Below are 19,228 nucleotides of genomic sequence, written 5' to 3'. Positions count from 1 at the left end.
GTTGTCAGTCTCAATCGTCTGCGGGGAGAACCGTTATTTCGAACTAGCCCAACTTGACTCTGGAGCAGCCGGGAATCTTATTTCACAGTCACTGGTAGAGAAATACCGCATCCCCACCAAACCTCTGGCTGTACCCTTGTCTGTTGCTGCCGTGGATGGGGGTCTCTTACCACGCCCCATCCAACTCATCACCGAATCCATTACTCTGCAGGTGGGAATGCTGCATTCTGAGAGTATCTCCTTTCATGTTCTGCCTGGACTCTCCCACGCCCTCTTGCTAGGCCTACCTTGGCTCCAGAGACATGCACCCGTGCTTGACTGGCAGACCGGAGAAGTCCTTCGCTGGGGACAGGACTGCCATAAGACCTGTCTGGTTCCCGTCCATCCCGTCCGTCCTTCTCCTACCCCAGCTAATCTACCTGGACTTCCGATTCCTTATTGGTCTTATGCTGATGTCTTTAATAAAAAGGAAGCAGAGACACTACCCCCTCATAGACCATACGACTGCCCTATCGACCTGTTACCTGGTACTACTCCTCCCCGTGGGCGTATTTATCCATTATCCGCTGCTGAGACCCGGTCGATGTCCGAATATATTGAGGAGAATCTGGCCAGGGGATTCATCCGGAAATCTACCTCCCCGGCGGGAGCAGGCTTCTTTTTCGTCAAAAAGAAGGACGGCTCTCTCCGTCCCTGTATAGACTATAGAGGCCTTAACCAGATCACGGTGAAGAATAAGTACCCCCTTCCGCTCATTCCGGAGTTATTTGATCGTATGAGGGGGGCTAGAATCTTCACCAAACTGGACCTCCGTGGGGCGTACAACCTGGTTCGTATCCGTCAGGGGGATGAATGGAAGACGGCATTCAACACCCGGGACGGCCACTATGAATATCTGGTAATGCCCTTTGGTCTCTGTAACGCTCCTGCCGTCTTTCAAGAGTTGGTCAATGACATCTTCCGGGACCTTCTCTACTCCTGCGTAGTGGTGTACCTGGACGACATCTTGGTCTTCTCTCCGGATCTCCAGACTCACCGGAGGGACGTTCGTCAGGTCCTGCTCAGGCTCAGGCAGAATCACCTCTTCGCTAAATACGAGAAGTGCCTCTTTGAGCAGACCTCGCTTCCGTTTTTGGGCTACATTATTTCTCAGACCGGCCTACGAATGGATCCAGAGAAACTGTCTGCCATCGAGAAATGGCCTCGACCGGAGGGGTTGAAGGCCATTCAGCGATTCCTGGGCTTCGCTAACTACTACCGCCTCTTCATACCACACTTCTCTTCCCGGACTGCCCCAATTTCCGCGCTCACCCGTAAGGGTACTAATTCCAAAGAGTGGCCGCCCGAAGCAGAGGAGGCCTTTCTTTCCCTAAAACAGGCCTTCTCTTCCGCCCCGGTGCTGCATCGCCCGGACGGCAACAAGCAGTTCTTCCTGGAAGTTGACGCCTCCTCCTCTGGAGCCGGAGCGGTACTTACTCAAAAATCATCTTCCGGGAGAATGGTAACTTGTGGCTTCTTCTCCAAACTCTTCTCCTCTTCTGAGCGCAACTATTCCATAGGAGACCGAGAGTTATTGGCCATCAAGCTGGCGTTGGAGGAGTGGCGTTACCTACTCGAGGGGGCTCTTCACCCGGTAATAATTTACACTGACCACAAGAACTTGGCTTACCTCCAGCATGCCCAGAGACTTAACCCGCGCCAAGCCCGGTGGTCCTTGTTTTTTGCTCGCTTTGATTTTGTTCTTCATTTTCGCCCGGCTGACAAAAACGAGAAAAGCAGACGCCTTGTCCCGATCCTTTCTGGTGTCCGATCTCGAGGAAGAACCTAAACATATCATCGATCCCGCCAGAGTAATGCAGGTGGCTCCCGTGAGTCTAAATCGTCTCCCTCCCGGTAAGACGTTTGTTTCAGTACCTGATCGGAAGAAGATCCTACACTGGGGCCATTCGTCTAAACTAGCTGGCCACGCCGGTCAGAAAAAGACCCTCCAGCTTATTGCCCGGCACTACTGGTGGCCTACCCTGCACAAGGACGTAATAGAGTTTGTTTCTGCCTGTGTGTCCTGCGCCCGCAACAAAGTCCCGAGACACCTGCCAGCCGGTCGCCTCCTTCCGCTTCCTGTGCCTGCTGCCCCCTGGCAGCATATTGCTATGGACTTCATAACTGATCTCCCCGTCTCCGCCGGTTGTACGGTCATTTGGGTGGTCGCTGATCGCTTTTCCAAGATGGCTCACTTTATTCCCCTGCCAGCCCTCCCGTCTGCACCCGAGCTGGCTAAAGACTTTATCCGCCACATCTTCCGTCTTCATGGCCTGCCCCTCCACATCGTGTCGGATCGTGGGGTACAGTTCACCTCACGTTTCTGGAGAGCCACTTGTAAACTGCTAGACGTCACCCTGGACTTCTCTTCCGCTTACCACCCACAGTCCAATGGTCAAGTGGAGCGGATCAATCAGAACCTGACCAGTTACCTCCGGCACTTCGTTAATGCCCATCATTCAGACTGGGTGGATCTCCTACCATGGGCCGAGTTCTCTTATAACAATCACGAGAACGAATCCTCCTCCAAATCCCCGTTTTTTGTAGTCTTCGGTCAGCATCCTCGGATTCCTTTTCCTGTCTCCACCTCTGTGGACAACCCGGCTGCGGAATCTCTCGTTAGCAAATTTTCCTCCATTTGGGAGAGTACCCGATCCGCACTCCTTCAGTCGTCCGAACGGATGAAAAGACACGCTGACAAAAAACGCCTGGATCCTCCACAATTTCGTCCTGGAGATAAAGTCTGGCTCTCATCTAAATATGTCCGACTCAAGATACCTTCTTACAAGTTAGGGCCTCGGTTCATCGGTCCTCTGGAGGTCATCAGTCAGATCAACCCGGTGGCCTATAAATTGAAACTCCCGGCCAACTTACGGATCCCTAACTCCTTCCATGTATCTCTCCTCAAACCTGTGGTACTTAACTCTTTTTCCAAGTCTACAGGTACGCCTCCTGCTCCGGTTTCTGCTGAGGACGAGTTTGAGGTAGAGAACATTCTTGCCACCAAAAGGGTAAGAGGAAAGACCTTTTTTCTAGTAGATTGGAAGGGGTTTGGTCCTGAGGAGAGAACGTGGGAGCCCCGGGAGAACATCCATGCCCCTCTTATCCTAGCTAAATTTCTGTCTGGCCTAAAAAAGGGGGGGCCTAAAGGGGGGGGTACTGTAGCGCCGGCGTCCCTGCCCTCTGCTAGGCAGGGACCCTGTTCCCCTCACCGCTCTGCTCCGTGCCCGGCGTCTTCCTCCCGCTCTGCTGGCAGCGCGCGCTCCTTCCCGGCCACTGTGCTTAGGGCGCGCGCGCGCGCTCTCCCTCCCTCTTAAAGGGGCCGCGCGCGCCGTCCTAAGGAGTCCCCGGCCAATGGCCGGAGGACTTCACCATATATAAGGCACCTCCTCCAAAATGGAGGTGCCCGAGCAATGTTGTTGCACTGTTCACTACTCTGCTTCAGCCCTCAGGTCCCGTTGCCAGTTACCTGCCAGATTCCTGCCAGCTTGCTTATCTGCTACCTGCCTGCTAGTCTGAGGTCCGACTGTCTGCCTTACTATTCCTGTCAGTCTGTCTAAGGACCAGCCTGTCCGCTCACCTGGGAGCGCACTTCAGCCACCTGCCTGCTTGCCTGAGGTCCGACGGTCTGCCTTCCAACTCCTGTCAGTCTGTCTATGGACCAGCTTGCCTGCTCACCTGGGAGCACACATCTGCTACCTGCCTGCTAGCCTACCTGGAGGCTCCGCCGTCACGTGCTGTGACCACCTGCCTGTCCAGTGACTCCTGCCCGCTCACCTGGGAGCGCTCATCTGCTGCCTGTCTGCTAGCCTACCTGGAGGCTCTGCCGTCACGTGCTGTGACCACCCGCCTGTCCAGAGACTTCTGCCCGCTCACCTGGGAGCGCTCATCTGCCGCCTGTCTGTTGGTCTTCCTGGAGGCTCCGCCGTCACATGCTGTGACCACCCGTTCATCCAGAGACTCTCGCCTGCTCACCTGGGAGCTCACGTCTATCATCAGCCGCCACAGGTCGTACCAACCCTTTACCCAAAGACTGCCCCGGTCACTTGCCGTGACCATCTGCCCGTTCATCCAGAGACTGCCCCGGTCACTTGCCGTGATCATCTGCCCGTTCATTCAGAGACTGCCCCGGTCACTTGCCGTGACCATCTGCCCGTTCATTCAGAGACTGCCCCGGTCACTTGCCGTGACCATCTGCCCGTTCATCCAGAGACTGCCCCGGTCACTTGCCGTGACCTCCAGCCCGTTCACTCAGAGACTGTCCCGGTCACCTGCTGTGACTTCCTGCCCGTCTTCCCTGGTCGCCACCCGCTCCCTTACAAGGACCGCCCCCTTGTATAGTAGCTCAGAGGTTCCGCCTCCCAGACCCGTTACAATGTCCTTTCTCAGAATTCAAGTATCCATCTGGACAGGCTGCGGAGATCCTTTGTGACGGCCCTTCCCTCATATCTGAGAGATACAACAGATCTACTAAATAAACTGTGGAAGGAATATCTATAGATGTGGAGCCTTTATATAGCAGCATCCAGCATACTGATGGCCTAACTGCGGTAAGATATTTCCTTGGTAGTAGGGGTATCCATCTGGGGCCTCACAATGAATTTCCTCTTCCCAGGGGCACGGCAATGTGGAGCCCATGTGCTCCCACAAATGCCAACTTGCTTCTGGACTGGTGGGAAGACACCTGCGTATTCAGGGAGGAGGATGTCGTCTGGTGCCCCAAGATTATTTTCTGGGGCCAATATATTGACGACATCCTCGTCCTTTGGGCTGGAGATCAGGAGTCATTTGAATCCTTCATAGATCACCTAAATACCAACAACCTAGGTTTGACATTTACATATGAAATTGGGGGTGATCAAATTACCTTCCCGGACGTCTCCATTTCTAGGCCTGTTGATGGCTCTCTCAAGACCTCAATTATTCAGAAACCCACAGCTACCAACAGCTTGCCGAGTTGGGAGAGCCACCACCTGAATCCACTGAAGAGGGGGATCCAGATAGGGCAACTACTTAAATTAACAATGCTCTTCATTGGCTGACTTTAGGACCCAGTCCATGGATCTTAAAAAGACATTTCTGGACAGGGGGTATCCTGTCTATTTGGGTCTATATAAATTTCATCTTTTTGAATATAGGCTGATCTTGCGATATTACACTACCTGTACTGCACTTTATCAATTGAGAGGGCCAATGACATTGAAATCTAGCATACTTGATACCCCCCTTGCTGGTTTTGTTTCTATTTATGGACTGAGACCATTTGTCTGTATGGGTTTATATGAACTGCATCTTTTTTGAAATGTAGGCTCCCTACATTTTCCCTTGACAAAAATTTGGGGACTGAATAATTTTTTTAGACTATTGCATGCAAATTGGATTATTATGTATACATTTTGCACACACCCAAATATTACCTGTGTTGCACTTTATGTTAGGGGTGTATTAGGGTCCCAAGGGAAAGCCTCCAAGGAGCAGGGGAGCCAAATCGCATAATTTAGGGTGCCAATCTGGCAGGCAGGGAATCCATTAGGGAATTCTAGGCTTATATAGTCCCTACATATTATACTATACCGTTTTTTGTCTGTTCCCTTTATATACCTTTCAGTACCATTTTCTGTATATTTTTTTGTGCATCATAGTTAGATACTGGTTAATTGGGTATACACTCACTAATATGGGCTTGTGAGTTTTTTGATTTTAACTTTCTCATTAAAAGTTTTATTTTAGGGGTCTATTTTCTTGTGGTTTTCCAATGGGCAAAAAGCCAGAATGGGCAAGTAACAATCAAAACTCTGTAGTAACAAATGTTAAGGAAAAAGTAGAGCAGAAATAAAGGGCTTCTCCATGGCCCCATATAAATAGTCACGAAGAAGCCCATATAAATCTGAAAAATGGCAGATGTAGGCTCGTCGAAAGGAGGACATGCGAATATCACATTCATTACAAAACAGTAGCAAACAGGTTCGGCTAGACTGAATGGTTGAGAAAGTCATATGGAGAGTAGGTACCCTACAAACTAAATTTTGGAGGGCTTGCATTTTAAAAGAACCAGCATATTTACACATGGAAGTAGTGGTGTGGTTATATAGGCACTGGTCCTCTAATAAAAATAATTCCTTTTTAGAAGAGATCCGATGTGCCAGTCATGAAAAATTTGGCATAAGAGCTATAGGCTAATCAGTCAGGAAGGGACATGGGGGCATCAGTTTACTTGGACATATATCTACAAGTTTTTTGCCATAGCTAATATAAATGCATGATTAGGTCATTAGAAAATTAATCAATTCCACCCATGTAATATCAGAATTGATCTCCCACTGCCTTCTAAAGCCCCCCATACACGAGGCTAAAGCCAGCTGTATCCATCCGACAGTCTAATGTGTATGGGAGCCCTATTTATTGTCGGGGTAAATATCAAATCTGGACTGTCCAATTTCGATCTTGCGGAGATAAGCCACAGTCCGACATGCCTGGTGACTGCGCAGAACACCGGAGCATAGTTCATCCAACAGCCATCTAATGTGTATGGCGGCCTTAATTCTGTTACTCTTCATTAACCCTGCGCACCTCTTGTCTTCTTTTATACTCATGTATGGTCAGAGTGGTTATTGCCTTGACAGTAGCTGCAGTCACCTTCAGTGTGGGGACTGGTAGAGTATTATCTAGAGCTGGAAGGATTAAAGTACAGTGCATGTGGAGCATCTTGCTTGTGCACGTCCCAGCGTTACGGGCGCCATCTTTACAGCATGCTCATAGGCCGATTCCACCTTCATGATCTCCACATCAGAAAGACCAGCCACTTCAGGGTCCTCCTGCGGCAAGGACGGCAGAATAGTAGCAGAGCAGGCGAACCGCTCCAGTTTAGCAGCTGAAGTTATCACTGCCTTCTCTATTGAAGGAGTATAGGCCGGAGCCGCCATATTGGAGGAGCCTCCATCCCGGCCCTGATTTTTACTGGCCTTGGATCACGTCATGGTGTGCAGGACAACCGCAAGCCATCAAGCGGAGTGTGAAGGAGGTTGTCGAGAGATGGTGAGGCAGTCAGATACATTACGTGCTTTGTTACAACCAAGGCTGTGGAGTCGGTGTCCATTTTGGTGGAGTTGGAATAAAATGGACCGACTCCGAAAATATACAGTCGTACAATGCAGGATGTGCTGTAAATGTTTTCAGAAGAATTTGGGAAAGTTATGAGATGTCCTATAAATGTCTGCTCTGTTCCTGATCTAAGGATCTCGGCTCTTAGTTGCGATGAATCTGTGCTGCACTTTATGTACACGCTCAGAAGTGAGGCAGAGCTGTGGAGTCGGAGTCGTGGAGTCGGAAGTAAGGGAAATTGTGGAGTCGGAGGTTTGGCTTACCGACTCCACATCCCTGGTAACAACATTACGGTCAGGCCAATCCCCCCATTAATGGCCATGATCGGCTCATCTAAATGGGCCCTTAGAGTCACCTAGGGAAATACTCAGGTCGTCAAGGTATAATCGCGATATATATCGCACTGCGACATTACAATTGCCGATAATCACAGTAATATCATGATTATGCCACGATGTCCCAATATTTCCCACGAGAAGCAAAAGTAATCACCTTTCTCGGGAGGAGATCTCTCAATGTTTGGAATGGACAGACTCAGGGTACTAAGAATCTACACATATTAATGGGGTAAAACAAGCATATCAGAAGTAAGGATACTGCCTTTGATTAGTGTTGAGTCACAATTGTAATCCCAATCAATCTTGGTTACGGAGTGGAAGAGCTTTGCCAAATATCTGCAGAGAAAACAAGACAAAACATGTTAGCGCACAACAAGATCCTCTTCTACTTCCGAGCAATTGTATTTTAAAAGAAATCGTCCGTGTTAATGGTACTGATGATCTATCCACAGGAAGGGTCATCAATATCAGATCAGTGGAAGTCCGACACTAATAACCCCCGATCAGCTGCAGTAGCGGTCAGATGTAAATCCTGACCTAAGCTGTACAGCGCATCTCTCTACATTGTATATGGCCGCTACCAAGAGCTGCATATCAGATCCTATTCAAAGGGCCCTAACTAGATGGCTATTAGCCGAAGGATGCTTCTGCCGACAGACATCTCGCCCACACACAGGACCGCTCGTCCAGCTGAGCACTCCTATGCTCTCTATGAAAAAGCAGTTGCCAAAAGTGGCTAGTGACAGCTTATCTTTAGGAGAACAAAATCAGACATGCCCGATCGACATCTCCCTGAGTGATCGGTTATTTGCCCTTATACACATTAGACCCGTCGATACAGTGGGTACGGAAAGTATTCAGACCCCTTTAAATTTTTCACTCTTTGTTTCATTGCAGCCATTTGGTAAATTCTAAAAAGTTCCTTTTTTTCTCATTAATGTACACTCTGCACCCCATCTTGACTGAAAAAAAATCAGAAAAGTAGAAATTTTTGCCACTTTATTAAAAAAGAAAAACTGAAATATCACATGGTCATAAGTATTCAGACCCTTTGCTCAGACACTCATATGTAAGTCACATGCTGTCCATTTCCTTGTGATCCTCCTTGAGATGGCTCTACTCCTTCATTGGAGTCCAGCTGTTTTTAATTAAACTGATAGGACTTGATTTGGAAAGGCACACACCTGTCTATATAAGACCTCACAGCTCACAGTGCATGTCAGACCAAAGGAGAATCATGAGCTCAAAGGAACTGCGCAAGGAGCTCAGAGACAGAATTGTGGCAAGGCACAGATCTGGCCAAGGTTATAAAAGAATTTCTGCACTACTCAAGGTTCCTAAGAGCACAGTGGCCTCCATAATCCTTAAATGGAAGAAGTTTGGGACGAGAGGTAAAGAAGAACCCCCAAGATCACTGTGGCTGAGCTCCAGAGATGCAGTAGGGAGATGGAGAAAGTTCCACAAAGTCAACTATCACTGCAGCCCTCCGCCAGTCGGGCCTTTATGGCAGAGTGGCCCGACGGAAGCCTCTCCTCAGTGCAAGACATATGAAAGCCTGCATAGAGTTTGCTCAAAAACACATGAAGGACTCCCAGACTATGAGAAATAAGATTCTCTGGTCTGATGAGACGAAGATAGAACTTTTTGGTGATAATTCTAAGCGGTATGTGTGGAGAAAACCAGGCACTGCTCATCACCTGCCCAATACAATCCCAACAGTGAAACATGGTGGTGGCAGCATCATGCTATGGGGGTGTTTTTCAGCTGCACGGACAGGACTACTGGTTGCAATTGAAGGAAACATGAATGCGGCCAAATACAGAGATATCCTGGATGAAAATCTCTTCAAGAGTGCTCTGGACCTTAGACTTGGCCGAAGGGTCACCTTCCAACAAGACAATGACCCTAAGCCCACAGCTAAAATAACAAAGGAGTGGCTTCAGAACAACTCTGTGACCATTCTTGACTGGCCCAGCCAGAGCCCTGACCTAAACCCAATTGAGCATCTCTGGAGAGACCTGAAAATGGCTGTCCACCAACGTTCACTATCCAACCTGACAGAAATGGAGAGGATCTGCAAGGAAGAATGGCAGAGGATCCCCAAATCCAGGTGTGAAAAACTTGTTGCATCATTCCCAAGAAGACTCATAGCTGTACTAGCTCAAAAGGGGGCTTCTACTCAATACTGAGCAAAGGGTCTGAATACTTATGACCATGTGATATTTCAGTTTTTCTTTAATAAATTTGCAAAAATTTTTACATTTCTGTTTTTTTCAGTCAAGATGGGGTGCAGAGTGTACATTAATGAGAAAAAAAGACGGATTTTGGTAAGAACTTACCTGTAAAATCCTTTTCAGCGAAGGAAGGAAGGGAGACACAGACATTACTAGTGGGTAGGCGGAGCCCACACAGGATAGAACACCTCAGATTACAAAAAAGTGACCGGCCCCTCCAGCTTGGGCTCCTCCTACTCCAGCTCCCCAGTCCGTACACAAGCTAAGGAAGAGCAATTAACACCAGCGGAGCAACACAACCCCTTCTGAAAAACTCAGAAAAAAGCAAGAAGACAGGTTATGTATATAACAGAAAAAAACACACAGTCCCAGGTACTACTCACTGGACCTGACCACTGCGATGAGCTGGCAATGCTGGAACAGAGCCTTAGCGCGCCGACCCCAGCCCAGATAACCGCCATCAGAGAAGGGTCACGCCGCATCTGAAAACACAACAACACACTTCTGCCATGGGAGAGAGCTGTGTCTCCCTTCCTTCCTTCGCTGAAAAGGATTTTACAGGTAAGTTCTTACCAAAATCCGTCTTTCAGCTGCAGAATGGAAGGAAGGGAGACACAGACATTACTAGTGGGACGTCCCAAAGCAGTCCAGAAATTAAGGGTGGGAAAAAAACAACAGAGGCAGATTCCCAACAACTTAGATAAATGCGCAACCAGCGCTAAACACAAGTTAAAGAGATAACCTAAACTACAGCCGCCTGCAGGACCCTACGTCCTAAGGCCGCATCAGCGGAAGCACTGACGTCCACCTTATAAAACTTTGTAAAAGTGTGGACGAAGCGCCAGGTAGCCGCCCGGCAGAGTTGAGCTGCCGAGGCCCCTTGATGAAAAGCCCACGATGAACCCACAGCTCTCGTGGAGTGAGCTCGAATCTTAATTGGGCAAGGCTTGCCCTTAAGTCGGTAAGCCTCTAAAATGGCCGACCGAATCCATCGAGCTATAGTGTCCTTGGAAGCTCGATGACCCCGACGACGACCTGCTGGAATCACAAAAAGTGAGTCCGACTTCCGAAAACCTTGAGTAATAAGACAAATAGAACTTTAACGCCCGCACTAAATCCAATGTGTGCAAGGCCCGTTCCTTCGCATTCCTCGGTTCTGGACAGAGCGAGGGCAACACAATATCCTGGTTAACATGAAATTGTGACACCACCTTAGGTAGAAAGTCGCCCCGTGTGCGAAGCACTACGCGATCCGGGTGAATCTCCAGAAAAGGAGGCGAGCAAGAAAGAGCCGCCAACTCAGAAACCCTTCTCAGAGGTGACCGCCACCAGGAAGGCAACCTTCCAGGAAAGCAATGAAAGGCTAACAGAGTCCATAGGCTCAAAAGGCCCATGTTGAAGAGCCTCCAAGACAAGATTGAGCCTCCAAGGAGTCACAAGTGCCTTCCGCGGCGGAAACTGACGGGTTACCCCGCGAAAAAAGGAACGTACGTCCCTACGCGAGGCGATAGCCTTCCGAAACAGCAAGGATAGAGCGGAAACCTGACCCTTCAGGGTGCTAACTGACAAACCCTTGTCCAGCCCATACTGCAAAAAGGCCAACAAATTGGGAATGGAAAAAATCCTGGGGTTCCTTGAAGAACCCGAACACCACGAGAAGAAGGCTTCCCAAGTCTTGTGATAAATCCTAGTGGTAGCAGGACCTCTGGCCGCTCGCAGAGTGGCAATGACTTCGGCTGAAAATCCTTGACGGGTCAAGATTTCGGTCTCAAGAGCCACGCCGTCAAACGCAGAGACTTCAGGTCCGGATGACGAATGGGCCCTTGGGTTAACAGGTCCGGGCGAAGTGGAAGTGGAAGCGGAGGCGCTGCCAGAAGCGACACCAGCATTGAGAACCACGTCCTCCTTGGCCAATCTGGGGCCACCAACATAGCCGAGACTCTCTCCAGTTTGATCCGACGTAACACCAGAGGAAGTAAGGATATCGGCGGAAACACATAGATCAGCTCGAATTGGTCCCACGGAGCCACTAGAGCATCCACCGCCACAGCCTCTGGGTCCTTGTACCTGGACATGAACGTCGGTAACCTGGCGTTGAACCTGTATGCCATCAAATCCACTTGGGGAGTTCCCCAACGGGAGCACAGCAATGCAAAAACTTCCGGATGAAGACTCCATTCTCCGGGATCCACCTTCTCGCGACTGAGGAAGTCCGCCGTGATATTCTGAACTCCTGGGATGTGAATCGCGGAGATGGCTGGAACCCTGGCCTCGGCCCATACCATGATCCGAGAGACCTCCATCATGAGCCTGGAGCTCCTCGTCCCACCTTGATGGTTGATATACGCGGGCGCCGTCTCGTTGTCTGTCTGCACTCGGACTGGCAGACCGCTTAAAGGGACCGTCCAGTGTTGGAGGCAAAGGAAAATCGCCCTCAACTCCAGGATGTTGATCGGCAGGACAGACTCTTCTGACGACCATACTCCCTGAACCCAGAGATCGTTCCAGACCCCCCCCCCCCCAGCCCGTCAGACTGGCATCGGTGGTTATGACCGACCACCGCGGAAGGAGGAAGGACTTCCCCTGGGATAACGCTTCTGGATGTAACCACCATCCTAGAGACTCTCGCACCCTGTGTGAGATGATGACACTGCGATCCAGCGAAGCCTGCGATCGATCCCAACGGGTCAGAATGAGCATTTGGAGACCCCTGGAATGAAATTGAGCAAACGGGACCGCCTCCATTGACGCCACCATCAAACCCAGAAGGCGCATACACCTTCGAAGGGACATTGCTGTCGAAGACTTCATAACCCGTACATGTTGACGAAGACTTGCTTGCTTGTCCGGAGGCAAGGACACCACTGCCCGTACCGTGTCGAAGTGCATCCCCAAAAACAGGATAGACTGCGACGGTTCCAGAGATGACTTTTTCAAATTGACTAGCCATCCGAAGTCCTCCAGGAGCTGAAGGGATAGATTGCGAGCCCTCACCACCTCCTCCTCTGTGGACGCCACAATCAAAAGGTCGTCCAGGTAGGGAAGAATTGTAACCCCCTGCCTTCGAAGGATCGCCATGAGAGGTGCCAGAATTTTTGTAAAAACTCTGGGCGCTGAGGCCAACCCGAATGGCAGGGCCACAAACTGGTAATGGTCCTGACCTATGGCAAAACGTAGGAAGCGCTGGTGGGCCCTTCCAATGGGAATATGCAAATAAGCGTCGCGAATGTCGATTGACACTAAAAAATTGTTCTGCGACAAAGCCGCCACAACCGAGTGAAGCGACTGCATGCGGAATTTCCGGGTCCGGACATGCAGATTCAATTTTTTGAGATCCAGAATGGGGCGAAATTTGCCCTCCTTTTTGGGGACCACAAAGAGGTTGGAGTAAAACCCCCTTCCCCAGTCCTCCGGCGGAACCGGCACCACCACACCATTCTGCAGAAGGGAATCAACCTCCCGCCGTAGAGCGGCAGCTAGCTCTGGCTCTGACGGAATGCGAGATTGGCAAAATCTGTCCGGGGGTCGAGAAAGAAACTATGAAATAGCCTGCCGACACAACCCGCGTCACCCAGGCGTCTGAAACGTGGGACGCCCAAGTCGACTCGAATTGGAGCAGGCGACCCCCCACTCTAGGACCCTCGAGTGAGACCCTGGCGTCAGTCCGCCTTAGCGGGCTTTTTGTCAGCTTCCCGTTTGTCTTGACGGAAGTTCTGTTTGCAGGGAGTGCGGGATTTCTGAGAGGTCTTTTTTCCTGAAAACGAGGGACGACCCGATCCCCAAGAGGGCTGACCGAACCGTCCCCTGGGCCGAAAGGGCCGCCGACTACTACCGGCACTAGACTTGCCAGACGCAGAAGCCACAGCTCTACGCTGCGGTAAAGCCATTTCTTTTGCCTTGGCCTTAGCAATCAGTTCCGTGAGGTCAGACCCAAACAGCTGACCACCCTTGTAAGCTAAACACAGCAAACCTTGCTTGGAAACCGCGTCTCCGGTCCACTGCTTAAGCCACAGTGCTCTTCTGACTGTGACAGCCGAGGATTGCGCCCTGGACAGCAGTGACGTAGTATCCAGAACTGCATCTCTGCCATATCGCGCTGCCTCTTCCAACAACCTGAAAAGCCCTTCTACCTCGGATAGCGGGGATCCATCTTGCCACGCCGTCCGTAGGCGGTCCAACCACCTCAGGGAAGCTTCACCAGCACACATGGCTCCTAACGCCGCTCTGAATCCATGACCCGCGGCCTCGTAGATGGATTTAGCCGCCATCTCCGTTTTTCTATCCAGCGGATCCTGCAGACTCGCCTTCCCTTTAACAGGAAGTAATGAAGATTTGCTAAGCTGGGATAAAGGGACATCCACTTCAGGAGAAGGAATCCAATTAGCAATCGACTCCGTAGAACACGGATACAGTGCCTCAAAAAAACGTGTCCCCTGAAAATGTTTATCCGGACACAGGCGTTCCTACTCCACCGCCCCATCAAGTTCATCCAGAGATGGTAACGTTGACCGCGACCTATGCGACTCCTGAAACAGCCGGGCCGACTTACCAGGGCGTCTAGTTACCTCCTCTGGTAACTGTAACGCCTCCCTCATAGCTCCAATAAAAGCATCCACACGGCCCAAAAGAGAGGTAGAGCGCCCTTGCCGATCCTCTTTATCCGAATCGGACATCTCCCCAGCAGAGCTTGAAGGGGAACCCTCCATATCAGAGATCTCCGAGTCGCTGCGCGGGGAGGACAGTACCGGCCTGTGGCGCTTCCTGCCATGAGAAGACAGTTGGGATCTAGCTGACACCCAATGACCTAGAAGGTCAGACAGGCTATCAATAGAACGAGTGAGAGCCTCCATTTTAACATCACTGAGCCCCCCGACCTGCGCTACACTTGACGCCGTCGAGGACTCCTGCGAGTCAGATACGCGAGACTGATCCTGTAGCGGACCTGGGAGACGGTCCGCGCCTCCTGGACCTTGATCTGACATGCCCTCACACAGTATATAGCAGGCTTAAGCCTGTCAGTAACTAGGACAGTGTGGCTTCTAAAAGGAAAGAAACGAATGCTGAAGGGTTAAGGCTCTTAAAGAGAGAGCTACCCCAGCTGTCCCCCAATTAAGGGTTAACCGCCTACCAGGGGGTTAATGCAGCAGACTCCCCACAACCTCTGCTAAATGAAAGAGGTGTGCGAGTCCCAGACAAAAAAAAACCTCTATATGAGGTAGTAGCTGCAGGGCAGCACAGTCTGCCACCTAATTGTGCCGCAGAAAGGTGCCCTGCGCTGTGGGGGTGAGGAGGTTAAGCTTCTGCCCTGACAGGCAGAAGCGACTCACCCAGCTGGCCGCGGTGCAGTGTTCCTTCGGTTCTGACGGGAGGAGAGGAGAGTGAGGAGCCGGAGGAGGCCGTCAGCCATGACCGCCGCGCAGTGAGAGAGAGAAGCCGGAAGGGGAGGGACAGGAGAAAGCGCGCGCTCAGAGCGCTACCTGCCCGCGACAAGACCGGGAAGGCGCGAAGCCACGCCCCCCGCCGGCATTCAAAAAGGCGCGCGACTCCTCTGCTCTCCGCTCCTGCTCCGCTTCACATGTCCTGCAGGGATCCACCTGCGGACGAAAAACACACAGTCACCAATGGTACATGTAACAGCGGCCGCCGCAGCAGCCGCTGAAGCACTCAAACACATTTACCAATGCTGAGTACTCACCCAGCTGAGCGCCACAGGGACCCCCAGGGATTTGTGGCGCTGTGGCCCTTAGCTTCCCCCCAGGGCGGAGCGCGCAGGGACCCCAATGGCGCGGTTTGCGTCTCCACCGGGAAGCGTCCCTCATCCCCTGGGGCCGGCAGGGTTCTGCAGGGACCACCATAAAGGGTATGCAGATCCGCCAGGGGACTGGTGGGGGTCCAGCAGCGCTGAGACCCCTGAGACCTCTAGACCACGGGGGGTCCAAGTCTCCGTCCGATAAAAATAAAAAACATTTCTGAGGAGCTGCTCCCGCAGCGACTATCCTCTGCGACCTCAAATTTTAGACTGGAGAGCTGGAGTAGGAGGAGCCCAAGCTGGAGGGGCCGGTCAACACTTTTTTGTAATCTGAGGTGTTCTATCCTGTGTGGGCTCCGCCTACCCACTAGTAATGGCTGTGTCTCCCTTCCTTCCATTCTGCTGCTGAAAATGAACTTTTTAGAATTTACCAAATGGCTGCAATGAAACAAAGAGTGAAAAATGTAAAGGGGGTTGAATACTTTCTGTACCCGCTGTATAAGCAGTTTTGGAAGAGGTTATTCTAATGCATATTCGAGCCTTGTTCAGACGTCTTGTAACAGCAATAGTACTAAATGGATCAAAAACAGATACAATATGTAAACCAAAATGCACTGGATCATTTTATGACCCCAAAAGGAAATAACTACCAGACATATGAGCAGAGCCTCAGTAAACTTAAAGGGCATTCCCACCTCCAAGTTCCTATCCTAATATTCGGTAGGTATAATTATACTGATATTAGCAAACACCTTCAATTAGAAATGTAGCATAGTTCTTCTGATTCGCTATGTCGCTTACCCCATATGCAGAGCATTGCAGTAGCATAGGTATCCATGGTTACGACCATTCAAATAGTGAAAGTTAGTTACTAGTGGTCATAACCATGGATATTGAAGCTACTGCAATGCCCTGCACATGGGGAAAGAGACACAGCGAATCAGAAGACCTACAGTGGGGAAAATAAGTATTTGATACGCTGCCATTTTTGCACGTTTTCCCACCTACAAAGAATGAAGAGATCTGTAATTTTTATCGTTGGTTTCACTTCACCTGTGAGAGACAGAATCTAAATATAAAAACCAGAGAATCACATTGTATGATTTTTACATAATTAATTTGCATTTTATTGCATGTAATAAGTATTTCATACAATAGAAAACAGAACTTAATATTTGGTACAGAAACCTTTGTTTGCAATTACTGAGGTCAGACGTTTCCTGTAGTTCTTGACCAGGTCTGCACACACTGCAGCAGGGATTTTGGCCCAATCCTCCATACAGATCTCCTCCAGATCTTTTAGGTTTCGGGGCTGTCGTTGGACAACATTGAGTTTCAGCTTCCTCCAAAGATTTTCTATTGGGCTCAGGTCTGCAGACTGGCTAGGCCACTCCAGGACATTGAAGTGCTTCTTACAGAGCCACTCATTAGTTGCCCTGGCTGTGTGTTTCGTGTCATTGTCATGCTGGAAGACCCAGCCACAACCCATCTTCAATGCTCTTACTGAGGGAAGGAGGTTGTTAAACAAAATCTAGCAATACAAAACCCCATCCATCTTCCCTTCGATATGGTGCAGTCTTCCTGTCCACTTTGCAGAAAAGAACCCCCAAAGTATGTTTCCCCCACCATGCTTCACGGTTGGGACGGTGTTCTTGGGATTGTACTCATCCTTCTTCTTCCTCCAAACAAGGGTAGTGGAGTTGACACCAAAAAGTTATATTTTGGTCTCATCTGACCACATGACCTTCTCCCATGCCTCCTCTGGATCATCCAGATGGTCATTGGCGAACTTCAAATGGGCCTGGGCATGTGCTGGCGTGAGCAGGGGGACCTGGTGTGCCCTGCAGAATTTTAATCCATGGCAGCATAGTAACGATAATGTTTGAAACTGTGGTCCCGGCTCTCTTCAGGTCATGGACCAGGTCCTCCCGTGTAGTTCTGGGCTGATTCCTGACCTTTTTTCAGAATCATTCTTACCCCACAAGGCGAGATCTTGCATGGAGCCCCAGACCGAGGAAGATTACAGTCATCTTGTGTTTCTTCCATTATCTAATAATTGTGCCAACAGATGTTGCCTTCTCACTAAGCTCCTTGCCTATTGTCCTGTAGCCCATCCCAGCCTTGTGCAGGTATTTAATTTTACCCTTGGTGTCCTTAGACAACTCTTTGGTCTTGGCCATGGTGGAGAGGTTCGAGTGTGAGGACAGGTGTCTTTTATACAATTATCGAGCTCAAACTGGTGCAATTAATACAGGTAATGAGTGCAGAGTAGGAGGGCTTCTTAAAGAAAAAACTAACAGGTCTGTGAGATCCAGAATTCTTGTGGTTGGTAGGTGATCAAATACTTATATCATGCAATAAAATGGAAATTAATTAAGTAAAAATCATACAATAGGATTTTCTGTTTTTTATTTTTTGATTCAGTCTCTCACAGTTGAAGTGTACCTACGATAAAAATTACAGACCTCTCCATTCTTTGTAGCTGGGAAAACTTGCAAAATGGTCAATGTATCAAATACTTACTTTCCCCACTGTATACTACATTTCTAAATGGAGGTATTTGCTAATATTATTATACCTACTACATATTGGGATAGAATCTTGGAGATGAGAAAACCCCTTTAACTTATCCTGTGGAATTATCTTTGATAGGAATACATCATTTCACTTTTAAATCCAAAAATCTGCAGATTACTTTCACAATACACCTTTATTAGGGATAAATCTCCTGTATTCTGAAACAGGGGGCGCTCACAGCACACAGGTTATTATTTTGTTCTGTAATTTATATACAGTAAATCCAGGTGAGATGATCGCCCTCTAGTGGAGACAGCAGGTATAACGGCCCAAATTTCTAAAATAAAAAAAAATGCTGTAATTTGAGGCAAATCATCCAGTGTGCCCACTTCAACTAGGCAAATCCGTATTTATCAAATGTCGCAACTTTAGGATTAATTTGGCACAAATTAGGCAAGCGCAATTTTTTAAAGAGTGCCTGTCACCAACGTGGGGCTGTCTTGCAGGATGAGGGATCCCAGCATGAAGAGTGGGATCCCACAACCCTCCGCATCCGATGTTGCAGAGAAAAAAAGCAAAATCTCGCTCTTTCCACTAATCCAGTGCTGTCCACTGCTTCCTTATATATACTTCTTAATATAGAAACTGCACCGCCAAGAAGGAAAAGTCATGGCGTTATGGAAATTGCAGGATGGAGATGTTACTGATCTGTAAATGAAGAAAAACGGAAATTAAAACATCTGGAATTATTCAGGATGGAGTAGGAGCCACGTGCAGGAATCCCCGCACTTCCCGCCTCAGCTGCTATCGCTGAGGTCATTAATGGTCGTCTGAGGAAGGTTCTGCCGCTCTGAAGGTGCTTGAGCAAATCATCAAGATCCGCTGCTGGCAGCTCCTGTGTAATCACTCATCAATGACGTCCCAGATGTGCTCGATGGGAGACAAGTCCGGAGACGCTGCAGGCTGTGGTAGCACAGTCAGGCCACGTAGGCTGCTCACAGTAGCACGAACAACATGTGGCCTGGTATGGGCTCCTGTGACCATTGGGAGAAAGCTGTTCCATGACCAAATGTTAATGTACCAGGAATGAAGACTAGAGGGGCACGGCTACTCAACATTATGTCACCCCGTACCATAATCCCGGGTGTGACATTCCCTCGTGAAGGTCTCTTTATGGCGTTGTCCACGTGGTCGCCACAGATTCAAGGCATGACGCGTAGTGATCCTTTCTGTACTGTAAGTGAAGTTAG

General features: G+C 49.6%; 1 protein-coding gene across 1 annotated transcript in view; it reads right to left on the bottom strand.

Moving 5' to 3' along the window:
* Positions 1 to 19,228, bottom strand: part of SPC24 (SPC24 component of NDC80 kinetochore complex) — a 39,768-nt gene that overhangs the window by 5,286 nt on the left and 15,254 nt on the right. Inside the window, exon 5 of the mRNA XM_073650939.1 lies at positions 7,738 to 7,814. Within this exon, the coding sequence (XP_073507040.1) occupies positions 7,738 to 7,814 (77 nt within the window). The remainder of the gene's footprint in view (positions 1 to 7,737; positions 7,815 to 19,228) is intronic.

The sequence above is a fragment of the Phyllobates terribilis genome, unplaced genomic scaffold (assembly GCF_046119375.1).
Source record: "Phyllobates terribilis strain yellow unplaced genomic scaffold, ASM4611937v1 Scaffold_11__3_contigs__length_659146591, whole genome shotgun sequence".
Classification (NCBI taxonomy): Eukaryota; Metazoa; Chordata; class Amphibia; order Anura; family Dendrobatidae; genus Phyllobates; species Phyllobates terribilis.
The sequence above is the reverse complement of the archived record's forward strand: the minus strand, read 5'-3'. Positions and strand labels throughout refer to the sequence as shown.